The 13,062-nt window shown below is 53.3% G+C and overlaps 1 protein-coding gene across 9 annotated transcripts in view; it reads right to left on the reverse strand.

Moving 5' to 3' along the window:
- Eps15l1 (epidermal growth factor receptor pathway substrate 15 like 1) overlaps window positions 1-13,062 on the reverse strand; it is a 95,866-nt gene that overhangs the window by 33,619 nt on the left and 49,185 nt on the right. For 7 of the 9 annotated variants that reach the window (XM_037211800.1, XM_037211799.1, XM_037211803.1 and 4 more), the window contains exons 10-16: window positions 11,934-12,091; window positions 9,705-9,861; window positions 9,384-9,469; window positions 8,027-8,099; window positions 7,315-7,476; window positions 6,618-6,815; window positions 4,840-5,010 (exon numbers count right to left, since the gene is read on the reverse strand). In XM_037211800.1, coding sequence (XP_037067695.1) covers window positions 4,840-5,010; window positions 6,618-6,815; window positions 7,315-7,476; window positions 8,027-8,099; window positions 9,384-9,469; window positions 9,705-9,861; window positions 11,934-12,091 — 1,005 coding nt within the window. The remainder of the gene's footprint in view (window positions 1-4,839; window positions 5,011-6,617; window positions 6,816-7,314; window positions 7,477-8,026; window positions 8,100-9,383; window positions 9,470-9,704; window positions 9,862-11,933; window positions 12,092-13,062) is intronic. The other 2 variants (XM_028893545.2, XM_028893546.2) reach the window with 1 other exon arrangement.

Consider the following 13,062-nt stretch of genomic DNA (forward strand, 5'->3'; position numbering starts at 1 on the left):
ACATTCACAGGGACAGGAAGTGGAATGATGGGGCCAGTGCCATCGGCCCTCACCCCCCACAAGTTCTACGTCAAGAAACAAGTGGGCCGTTTCTGCCTGGGTAGGAAGTGGGGCTTGGGGTGACACTGGTGCCGTGGGAGCTGCTAAAGCATGCAGGGCACTTTGCATTTTTATAAAAAGGTGCTTATTTCTAGACACTGGAAAGTGTATTCAAAGCAGCAGAACAACAACAAAAAAAACATTTACTTTTGAAGAGTGCTTGTCCATAGTGGAAATGGCCTGTGGGGCAGGGTGACCCCTGTAAGTAGAATGCTGGGTTGAGAATTATAGATCTGTTCTGCTTAACAGAGACACAATCCTCCATGAAACAGGGATGTTTAACTGGAATACTTTTTTTTTTTAGGGAGGCAGGGTCTCGCTGTGCAGCGCTGACTGTCCTGGAACTCACTATGTAGACAAGGCTGGCCTTGGGCTCATCCATCAGCCTGCCTCTGCCTCCCTGACTGTTGGGATTAAATGTGTGGGCTACCATGACCAGCAGATGGTTTCTCACAGACACCTGCGGCTGGTGAAGGGACTGTCATTCCTCCCTGACCACGTCATTCAAAGCTGGGGCAACTGTGAAAGCAGACAATGGTTTGAAGAAATGAATGGATGGTCTAGAAGGACACATTCTAATAAGGCTGCCTGCCCCTGGGGCAGGAGAACGGTGCCTGGAGGGACTAGGTTCAGAGGAAGCCACCAGATGGGAACAGGGAGCACCCTGGATCTGGGAAGACTAAGGCAGGAGGATAAAAGTTCCTCACCAGCCTGGTCACACAGCAAGATTCCTTCAGGAAATGAAAACGCAAAGATAAAACAGGAAGCAGCCGTCACTGACTTGGGGGAAGAAGTGATGGGCCATATTCTTACCTGGGACTGATGCTTCGGAGCTTCTGGGCACAGGCCTTCCTAGAGAAGCCAGGCCTGGCGCTCGGGGAGGTTAAGCACAGATGCAGCCAGCACGGCATCTGCTGGAGACACCTGGGTGCTGCCAGCCCCGAGATGCACACACCCCAGTGCAGCTGCTGGGGTTCAGGATGGAGAGAAATGCGATGGCAGATTCTGACCGAAGGAAGTCCGTGCACTGAGGCAGAAGACAGACCTACTTCTCTGCCCTACCATGGGCAAAGGAAGGACACACAGCTGTTGGGGTTCAAGGACAGAGAGACACCGGCAGAAGGTCATGACCTAAGGAAACCCTGAACCGGGCAGAAGACTCTTGTACTAGCCCTGGGTGAGGAATGGGCTGTGTTTCAAAAGACAAAGGGATGAGGGATGGAGCTTGGTCTCAGAAAGGAAGCTCATGTCATTTATGGAGAGGGCTAGGTACTGACGATCTGTTGTTTACAGTGGCTGAAGGGAAGACGATGAGTGAATGGGTTTCAATGGCACAAATGTGCTGTGAACTGCACTACTAGTTCTGCACATGGTGGCATGGCGGGACCTATGCAGTGATGTCAGAAGGAGTCGTACACCTCGTGCAACTGTGACACCCTCCCCAAGGGGGCCACAGCATAGCTGGGTGCAGCTCAGCGGCAAAGACTAACCGAGCATGTGTGCAGCCCAGCACTGCAGTCAAGGCACTGGCTCAAATTAACAGTAAGGAAGAAACAGAGCTGGAAAGAGGGCTTTTCCCCACCCACAAGTGGGAACACGGCCAGCCACCAGCCAGGAGAACGAAGGGCATGTCACTCCGGGAGACAGAATACAAGGGCAAGAACTGGCCTGTGGCACTTCCAAATGCAGGACACTTTCTATCACTGTGTGTACAGAAGCAGATAAATGAATCTACAGTGCCACTAGTAGATGCCATCTTCTCAGAGCACCAAGTCACGTGGTCACTCAGTGACGTAACTACATTAGGGTGGGTGATGAGTACCTTCACAGAGCTAAAACACAGTAACTACTTTTATTTAATAACTATAGCTTTTGCAGCATGGAGGACGGGACCCAGGGCCTCACACACACTGGGAAAGACCCCACTACTGAGTCATGTGCCCAGCAGCAGAAAACACCTTCAAAAGCAAGGCAGCAGCTAGCCCTAAGCTCTGCCTGCTTTCAGAGTACGGACCAGGTCCTAGAGGACACCCAAGAGGTTTCTGTGACATCCTTGCCTTTTACAGAGTGTTGGGGACTAGGTGTGGGGTGCATCCCTTTCATCTCAGCACTCAGAGGCACATGGATCTCTGTGAGCCCAAGGTCAGCCTGGTCTTCATAATGAGTTCCAGGCCAGCCATGGCTGTACCGTGAGACCTTGTCTCAACAAAACGAAGTGTGTTGGGTGGGTGCCCAATGCTGCAGCTCCTGATAACTGTACTGATGCAAATATTCCCATCCTCAGTTGAGTTCAAGGTACCAGATAAGTGTCTCTCATTTATAAATCCTTGCTGGGAGTCCATAACCTGGCCCCTGAATGTTACCAAGGCTCAAGTGGCCAAGGACCCAACCTGTCCTGATGAGTCAAAGTAACAAATGGGATAGTGCACGGCTTTCTCTCTGCTGGGTGGGCTGGCTGGGTATCCAGGAAAAGGCTCCCATCAGTCACAAGAAATAAACATGGCCTTGAGCTGGGTGCAAGGCTCAGTGGTGAGTACTTGCTAACATGTGTGAGGTCCTGGGCCTCACCTGTGCTAACATGTGTGAGGTCCTGGGCCTCACCTGTGCTAACATGTGTGAGGTCCTGGGCTCCTCCTGTGCTAGCATGTGTGAGGTCCTGGGCTTCACCTGTGCTAACATGTGTGAGGTCCTGGGCTTCACCTGTGCTAACATGTGTGAGGCCCTGGGCTTCACCTGTGCTAACATGTGTGAGGTCCTGGGCCTCACCTGTGCTAACATGTGTGAGGCCCTGGGCTTCACCTGTGCTAACATGTGTGAGGTCCTGGGCCTCACCTGTGCTAACATGTGTGAGGTCCTGGGCTCCTCCTGTGCTAACATGTGAGACCCTGGGCTCCACCTGTGCTAACATGTGAGGCCCTGGGCTCCTCCTGTGCTAACATGTGTGAGGTCCTGGGCTCCTCCTGTGTTAACATGTGTGAGGCCCTGGGCTCCTCCTGTGCTAGCATGTGTGAGGCCCTGGGCTCCACCTACAGCACTGTGAAAGAAAAGAGTAATTAAGGGTATACACACACAGAAGTAAACATGGTCTTAAGAATCCTATGTCTCCACCATGGGAACTTACATTTAGCTCAGTGACTCAAGAATCACCTACAGAAAGTTCTAGATGTGCCACTCTGGTTGCACTGTGCTCCACAAGCACAGTGCCTATCTGCACCCCACAAAGAGAACCGGCGGAGCTCACTGCTCCAGACAGTCCCCAGATGGAATACTGAACAAAGACCTTGCTTCAAAGTGTTTATTAAGAAATGGAAACAACCCCAAAAGTGATCTTAAAACTATTTGTACAAAGAGATGTGGGTTCCTTCAGACACAAGTCCTGAGATTCTAGGTAATAATATATCTGATAGGTACACTGTACACGTGACAGTCAACCGTGCAAACTCTGCCTGCTTCAACAATGGACAAAATTACCAGGTACGAAAGGCTCAGGTGGTAGCAGAAATGACCAGCTACCGAAACTGTCATCCACTGCCAAGATGCAGCCCAGGATGTGAGCCTGATAAAAGCCCAGAGAACCGGGCACACTCCTTTAACCCCCACAACTGGAATCTCTAGAGTTCCAGGCCAGCCCGGGTTGCAGTGACACCTTGTCTCAAAAGCAGAGAGAGAGAGAGAGAGAGAGAGAGAGAGAGAGACAGAGAGAGACAGAGAGAGAGACAGAGAGAACAACAAACCGAGCAGTCTACAAGGGCAGGCTTAAGCCATGATTTCCCTGGCCCAGGACACAGGACAGGCCGGCTGCATGGGGAGCAACGGTGAGATGGGACAGAGCACAGCCACACACCAGCTGCAGGCCACAAAGCAGGGAATCCCATGGGAATCCCATGGAAGAGTGAAGCCTGAGATGCCCATGGTGGGCAGGAAGCCACCTGCTTGTGAGTCTAAGAGTGAAGGGTCCTCTGCGGGCAGACACGAGGGGCAGGCAGGGCTACAGACAGCACCTTCTAAGTGGTCCAGGGGAAGTCGTCTTCCCTGTGAGTTCTTGGATGTGAAGGAAACACAGAGAAGAGAGGGGAAGGTGGCTGTGTTTAAAGCACAAGGCAAGGAGGGAAGGGACCAAGAGGAAAAGCAGCAGGGCTGGAGCAAGGCAGAGCCCTGGAAGATGAGGCGGCCAAGTGGTTAAGAGTAGCATAGCACCCCAGATACTATAGGCCCAACCACAGAGACATCCCTGACGGGGGCTGACGGCTCACAAGCAGTGAGGGTCACGGTGCTAAGGCTCTCCCTGAGAGGCCGGCCGACAGCTGGCTGCACAGCACCTGGAAAGCAGACAAGCTGTGGTGCTCTCAGTGTGCACTGCAGGATGGGACCTGGGCCTTCACTGCTTACTACAAGCTCCAGCTGATTTCTCATCTTTCAGAATCACTTGGTCTGAATAACACATGTGCACTGCAAGGTTGCCATGCGTGGAGCATGGAGCTTCCACAGGATGGGACCACACGGGCTTCGGTTAGGTTTGCCCTCTCCGTTTGTGTGACTGGCCCAACAGAAACACTTCTGAGGAAATGGAACACTTGGGCCTCACAGCTTTTAGACAGCAGGATAAACTCAACCGCCAGCCCTGGGCCCTATGCAGATTGCCATCAAAAACAAGGGGTGCCATGCACTGAGGGAGTCAGTGCCGTGTGCAGATCTGTAGGTGCAGCAGAGCCCACGAGGACCAGGAGACGCTTACTCGACCTTTACCATGGCTCCAAAGCCGCCTCTCTCTGCCAGCAAGATGCCTTCACTCAGGGTGGCCAGGTCAGGCAGGCTGGTGCCAGTGACCCCATCAGGCACCTGGTCATACTGTTCCAGGCTCCGGTGGGCTTCTAGGCGGCTCTCCTGCAGCTGCGACAACTTGCTTCTCGCCTAGAAGACAAATACCACAGACATAAGAGGGGCCCGGGGTTCAGCCAGCAAGACGCCTTGCCCAGGGATCATGCACAGGAGGACTGCCCTGCACAGGCTGCACACCAGACCGGATGCGCTGATCCAAGAACACCAAGATGCCTTGCCCAGGGATCATGCACAGGAGGACTGCCCTGCACAGGCTGCACACCAGACCGGATGCACTGATCCAAGAACACCAAGATGCCTTGCCCAGGGATCATGCACAGGAGGACTGCCCTGCACAGGCTGCACACCAGACCGGATGCACTGATCCAAGAACACCAAGATGCCCCACTGCTCCAGGCCTCTGCAGCCTGGCCCCCAGAGGAGCACTTGCTCCCTCAAACCAATTCTCAACCAGCTACGATTAGACAGAATCTGGACTGGCAATCTGTTCCTTCTCAGGGTTTTACTACATGCTTGCTTTCCCTCACTCCCAAAGAACTCGTGGAGAGGGAGGGTGACACACGCAGAGGAGACAGCTCGGGGCACGCAACTGGCCTGGACCCACCTCTGTTTCTCTATTGTGTTGTTCTGTTGAGACAGGGTCTCTCTACACAGCCCTGGCTGTCCTGGAACTCACTCTGTAGCCCAGGCTGGCCTCCAACTCACAGAGATCCGCCTGCCTCTGTGTCATGAGAGCTGGGATTAAAGGCGTGCTTCACCACGCCCAGCTTTTTGTGGTTACTGTTGTTGTTGTTTTCTGTCTCCTCTAATTTAAAAAGGAAGACTGTGAATGATGGGAAGGCAAAGATGGGAATGTCAAAATGAGACTCACTGTGTAGCATCTGTTAATGAAAGACAAGGGGAAGAGGAGGAGGGGAAACCGGAGGGGGCCTGCAGAGGCTGAGGCAGGAGAACAGACCACAAATTCAAGGCTGACCTGAGCTACATGAGAAGACTCTGTGTCAAGACCAACGACAACAAAAACGGTGGCCATGGTGGTGCACAGCTTTAATCCCAGCACTCAAGGGACAGAGGCAGGGTCTGTTCAAGGATAGCCTGGTTTACACAGTGAATTCCAGACCTGCAGGGGCTGCAGAGTGAGACCTGTCGAGTCCCATCACTCTTCTATCGGCAATTCTACATGCATCTTGGGCCATCTCCATGTAAGCCTCCGAGGGCAGGAGGAAAAAGCCTGATAATAATCCTACAGGATTAACTCTTATAAAATACAGTATATAAGACTCAGGAGGCACTGAGACAAGGAGGCACCCACATTGCTCTGTCAGCCTGTAGCCTGCTGATAAGCAGACACTTTCAGTCTAGAGGACACAGGTTTTCTTTCCTATGTACTAAGGCCCAGTGCCATCCTGTTCTGTGGCCTGCATCCCAGAGACCACCACGAAGACCAATGACCACCACATGCAGGATAGAGCAGAGCTTTCTGCCAGCTGCCAGAAGAGGCCAAGCATTCACGGACAGGGCGCCAGGCACCCTGAGCCACATTGCACAAAGCCCTCAACAGCTAATCCCCCCAGCACCAGTGACCCCAGCACACAAGCAAGTGAGACAAAAAAAGCCACAGTAACAGTGCAGCCGCACGGGGGCCCAGCTTCAGCTCGCTGCCAGTCCCGTCAAAGTACCTGGTTGATTTCATCTTGCGTGGACTTGAGGGACTTGAGGATGGTCTCCAGCTGGGCACGCCCAGCCTGGATGCTCTGCTCCAGCTGTGTCTCCTCCTGCTGCAACCGATTCAGCTCTGACTTGGCCCGGTTGAGGTCATCCTCCTGGGACTTCAAGTCTGACTCCTGAGACTGGATCTGGGTTTTCAATGATGAGATCTGAAATGACAGCCAGAGGACTCACAAGTCAGAGCACAGAAAGACACCAAACTTTCTCACCGTGTGAAGCTTGGGAGACGGTTAGCAGGTAAAGGTGCCGGCTGCCAAGCCTGAAGATCCGGGAGCACAGCGTGGAAGGAGAGGACCAAGTCCCACAGCTATCCTGACCTCTACACGCACACGCATAACCTCTCACAAACATGAACAAGTATAATAAGCAGTTTTTAAAAGAGGTAGCATAGGCATGGGAAAAGCAGAGAGGCACCTGGAGCCCTGTTCCCTGCTGTGGGACACAGACCACAGCAGGGTGTCCAGGCCATGGGTACTGAAGCCATGCAATTCTGCAACTTCATCTCTAGGAACAGAGGGATCATTCATAGGTCAGGCCTCAAATGCCTGGAGTTTCCCAGCTCACGTTTCAGTGATTCCACTCCACGTATTTTGTCATTGGTCAGTGAGAGCATCGGTCAGGGGACACCTTCCACACCGTGGGACTCACCATTTGGGTCTCATCTTGGCATTTCTGCCGCACATCACTCAGCATGTCCCTCAACTTGGCCTTCTGCTGGTCCATCTCATCCAGGCGGTCCTGGGCGTCCTGCTTCTGAGCCTCAAGCTCCTGCAGACTGCTGGTTTCCCTGTCTAGGTCATTTTGTAGTTCCTATGGGAAATGGATGAGTGTTGACTGGTAACTGGCCCTGAACAAGGAGAGATTAAAAACAGACTCTGGGGTGGGCTGTGGCTCTGCAGCAGGAACTGTGTGGGGCCGGGCTCCATCACCGTGCTGGCCGAGAATAAGCATGAGGTCCTGGGTTCTTGCCTGGCATCTAAACGCAGGTAAGGCCGGGTTTTTACCCTCATTGCCTACCAAGCATGAGTGAAACCCCAGGTTCCATCGCCAACGCCACCAAGGAAACAAAACCACTTTGTAATCCCAAGGCTGTTTCCCATGGTCCCTACACTCGGCATGAAGCAGGCCTATGCTGCCAGGTGGTGGTGGCTCACACCTTTAACCGCAGCACAGGGTAGGCAGAGACAGGCGGATCTCTGTGAGTTCAAGGCCAGCCTGGGCTACAGAGGGAGTTCCAGGACGGCTAGGGCTACACAGAAAAACTGTGTCAAAAAAAATGGAGAAAAAAATCAAACAAACAAACAAACAAACAAACAAACAAACAAACCCAAAAGTGCAAGTCAAGATGCAGTATCCACACCTGTACTTCACTGGTTTTCTGTCTGATTGCCTCCTCCTTTTCTCGGATGTCTTGTTCCAGTGAGTACTTCTCTCTGCAGGTTTAAAGACAATGCATAAAAACAGAGTTGACACTGCACAGCACACGGCTGTCACCCTGACTGACTTCGGACCTGATCCTACACTCCGACAAATTGACCCCTGTGACCCTCCATGTGTCCTGACCCCTCAGGCTTGCCACACAACTGGTCCTATGTCACAGTGATAGCATGTATCCTGAGGTCCTCATCAGAGGCCAGAAAGATCAGCTTCCAAAACTGAGGGAAGGAAGCCCTGTCTTTTACATCACCTAGCCTCAGGTACTTTTTACAGCAACACTCTTGGACTAACCAACAATCCCCCACCCTAGGGTGCAGTAGAATCTACACATGACAGGCCTCCCTCCCAGTGCCCACTGCCTGAGAGCAGTGTCTTCTCCAGCTGATGGCCAAAGAGGAAAATGGAGACTTGTAGGTATGACAAGGACTTGTCAAGCCCTTACTAACTCTGAAGGTTCAGGAGGCAAACAGGGAGGAATAGAGATGGTCTCCAACATTAGCACAAAGCCCCGCCCCACCCCACCCTCAAGCTGACATCAAGGAAATGGAGAGCTTGGCCCAAAGTGGCAAGGACCCAGAGAGAAGCCCAGGTACACACCTTTTCCATGGGCACCAACACCCTAGACAGCTGGTACAGGCACCTGGACTCCCTCCTGTGAGCTAATATACTTATGCCACCATGACGTTCAAGTCTGTGACAGCCGAGCAGAGACACACCATCCCCAACATCCCTTACGCAATCAAATGCTCCTCAGTAGTCTGAAACTGAAGGTCTGCTCACCAGGAGGGGGGGCACTGGGGACAAAGACCTGCACACGAGCACCTGCCAGTACCACAAGGAACAGTGGACTCTGGGGAGGTGCTATGGGAATGAGCATATGTGGTAGAAGACTTTTCTGGAGGACAGGAATGGAAAACAAAGCTGGGCTAAGGGAGTCGTGTGGAGTGACATGGAAAACAGCAGCAGTCACCCACCTGTGGTAAGGGGCAGTAAGGTGCCCAGGTCCCTGTGACCACCTCTAACTAACTGCTCCTGCGGAGGCAGTGAGGAACTGGCCCACCGTACACACCAGGCGCTCCAGACTTGGGTTTATCTCCTAAGCTGTGTGCTGGGTGGGCTCTGCTTATCTCTGCTGCTGTGTCCCTCTGCAGCTGTGTGGCCACAACCTGCGGATGCTACCTGGACAGTGTGGACTCCGAGCAACAAAGACCCAAACAGAAGCAGATCTGAGAAGCCTTGTCCTCCCTCAGGAGTCACCATGGAAGAGGGAAGTGGCATACCTCTGCAACTGAGCGATCTCCTGGCTAATGTCATCCAGCTCCTTCACACCAGTGAACTCTCCTGACCCGAGAGCACTTGAGCTATCCTAGGATCAAAAGTCAGACAGTCACAGGGAGCCAGCACCCCACGTCTCTGCTACAGCAGGGGAAGGGGACCAAAGTGCTGGCCCCTGGCCTGAAAACACTCCAGGTGGCCCAGTCACAGTATGCCCCACCCCCACCCCGTGCTTGGGGACTGAGGGCTGTGGGGCTCTTGGGGCACCAGCGCCACCTTCTGGTGGGTGGCAGAAACAGCAGAAGCAAGGGCGTCTGGTTACTCACTGGAATAGGAGTGCCTCTCTCCGAGGGTGGCACCATGTCTGGCGAGAGGACTTGAGGAGGGTCGATGCCTTTACTGACCTTCTGCTGAATGAAATACATAGCTAGCGCGAATTGCTCTTTGCTTAACTTCCCCGTTTGTCTTGTATCAGCCAGGGCCCTGGGAGAGACGTGGGATGCAATTACACACCACAGCTGCATGGACCACCTACCCCAAGCAAGCCCTGCTTACCAAGCCCACCAGGACCAGAGCAAGCCCCGGGCACTGCCTCCATGTTTCCCCCGTGCTGATGAGCACATACCCAAGGCTGATCACAGGCCTCACAGTGTGGGAGTGAGGCTTTGGCCTACTGAACTGAGAGGCGTCTGTCTGGTCTCAGAAAGGACACCCCACCCCCGCCCCTGCCAACACACACACCTCCAGCTGGCTGTAAGGGTCAAGGTTTTCTTGGTTCATCTTGTGCAAGGTACTGAAGAGATGCAGTTGCCCATAAGCCCCTGTGCAGATGGGGCAGGACTACACTCTCTTTCCTGTTTAATCTACAGATCTGGAGGCTGCGTGAGTCAGTGGGGACATGAGCTGCACATGGAGGCCTGGAGACACTCCCTGCCCACAGCGTCTGTGCCACCAGAAGCTTGCCCCTGGCCTCTCTGTGCCCAGTGTGGAACAAGAGAGAACAGGAGTGCCCAGACTTGAGCTGGCAGGGAATGGCCTCGTGAGGGACCAGCACTTCCACTTCTGGTGATGGATGCAGCTGCTGTTCAAATGCAGGCGTTTGCCAGAGGCAGGGCCCACGGTCTCCAAGCGCCCACTCCGGCCGCGGCTGCTTGCAGAGCATCGGTGACGAAGAGCAGGCTCGGCTGCTGTCTGCGGTGCCTCCATTACGTGAGTGCAGCAGCTCAGCTCTGAAGGAGCCGGCGTCCTGCCTGAGGAGGCAACTCCGGGGTGGCCACTGCCCCTTCGTCGGCTCTGCTCCCTGCCCGGCTAGGATTATTCAAGATGGTTCTTTCTGGCCATCAGGTGGTGACTGGCTCAGTTTCCCTGCTACAGTCAGGAAGTCACTCAAGGCCCTGGCCCTGGACAAGCTGACAATGCCTTGGACCAGGGCAGCCACAGAAGCCCCATTCTGAGATGGCAGAGGGAGGATGAAGGTGGCTCCTCCACCCAGCACCAAGTGTTACACAGTGGCCACCATCTAACCACGACAGCTGTGACTGCTTACAGGAGGACCCTGAGAGCAAGCCTGTTGGCTCCTGACTGTCCATGTAAACTTTACACAGCCTAGCCACATCTGGGAAGATGACTCTTGAGAAAATGCCTTCACCAGTTTGGCCTGTAGGCAGCTCTGATTAATGACTGATATGGGGGAGGGAGGCTCACTGTGGGTGGTGCCAACCCTTGGCAGGTGGTCCTGAGCTGTATAAGGAGGCTGAGCAAGCCATGAGGCGCAAGCCAGTAAGCAGCACTCCTCCATGGCCTCTGCATCAGTTCCTGCCTGACTTCCCTCAGTGATGGACTGTTATCTGGAAATGTAAGCAAAAATAAACCGTGTCCACATTGCTTTTGGTCAGTGTTTTATCACCACAATAGAAACCCTAACTAAATCAGTCCTCTGTAGGAGGGCAGGGTGGAGAGGGTCACTGGACCTCCTCTACCACCGGTGACCCAACCACTCACTGTATGCAATTCTGCTCTAATCTCACAGAGCCTGTGGTCTCAGGAGGTTCCAGGATCCACTGGATGTGGAAAGATAACTGAAGGGGACTCCATCAATGCAGCTGTGGGGGTCATCAGCCTCTCTGGAGTCCCCCCATCTCTTGTAAAAAGCATCTCACCTATGAACTGCAAGCCCGATCAACTCCCTGGTGCCCCACTGGACTTCAGTGTATGTATTTGGTTTGTCCTTGGTGCCCCATGGGGGGAAGGGTGTTACATCTCCCCAGGAAAGGACTCCCACAGCACTGAGGAACAAAACAGGGTAGGACTCCCCACCCTCCTCCCTGCTGAAAGCAGATGCTGCCCTTCCCAGTGGGACCTGACTGGAACTGTCAAGGCCCTCTTTGGTTTACCCAAGTGGCAGGCAGAATGACTATCACAAGTGGCTGAGGCAAGGTAAGGCTTGTGGAGAGACCGTGCCAAAAGAACTGTCCAGTAAGGCTGACTCAGCCTCCCTGTACACGTGCACTACGAAACTGGAGCCCTTCCTCCCACCTGCCCGCTTCCATTCTTACCAAATGTGTGCCAGAAGGTTCTGTGTGAGGCCTGAGTGCATGAAGATCTCCTTCACTTCCTGGCCACTCACATAGCCATCGAGGTCCAGGTCCGTCTTCAAGAAGATCTCATCAAAGCGCATCTTATCTGCCACAGGCACCACCCAGGCCACTGGTGGCTGAAACACGTTACAACAGTGACTTACTTACCTGTGAGCCCTGGCCCAGCCCGAGGCTCTACTTACAGGGCTCTCCCAGATAGTGTCAGATCCATGCAGCTCAGGTCCCAGAACCCTGGCCAGGGGCAGCAAGGGAATAAAGAAAGGATGGACCCAAAGACAGTGTACAGGGAAGTTCAAGTCGAGTGAGGTTCTCTGCTGCTACCACAACTGCTACCTCTGAATCTAGAACCACAGCATGGGTATGGGTGTACGGGTGTGTGTGTAAGCTACCGTCTCAGGCTAGAAACAACCAGGAAGAAACTGCAGCTGCTAGTCTCTGCACACACTGACAGTTTCTGTTGTTTTGATTTTTAATATAATTATCCCTCAGCTCTGGTGAGGCTGAGGCAGGAAAATTAGGAGTTCCAGGCTAGCCTGGGCTACATATAGTGAGACCCTGTCTTTAATGGGCACCAGACATATTTATCTGCTAGTGACTGCTCTGTGCTGTACAGCCATGCCCTCCCTACACAGCCGTTGTTGGCCCTAAGAGGCCTATCAGTACATGCCAGCTACTGAACCCTCATGGATGCCAAAACTGTCAATGCTTTCTCAATGCGTACACAGACCCTACACACATCCTCCCAAACACTTTCCCCATCTCAACATGACTAAAAATGCCTAACTCGATGTCACAGCTGTGTGCAGTACACTATTTCTCTGTCCTAAATGCTCATCTTGCCAAATGATGTCCTCTGCCAGGAAGCCTTCCCAGCATCCAGACCATGAGCCTCTGTTCTTTATAAATGACCTTGGCTGTGGGATTCAGTTACAGTGACAGGATGCTGCCTTTGAGTTAAGGGGCTGCAGCAGGCTGGTGTCTGGAGCCAGAGAGTAGAGGCATCAGACAAGCTGAGCTGAGCTGACAAGGCAGAAGGGCTTCTCAATAGATGGGTCCCGAGAAACTAAGACTCTAGGATGGAGAAAGT

This window comes from Peromyscus leucopus, chromosome 17, assembly GCF_004664715.2.
Source record: "Peromyscus leucopus breed LL Stock chromosome 17, UCI_PerLeu_2.1, whole genome shotgun sequence".
Lineage (NCBI taxonomy): Eukaryota > Metazoa > Chordata > Mammalia > Rodentia > Cricetidae > Peromyscus > Peromyscus leucopus.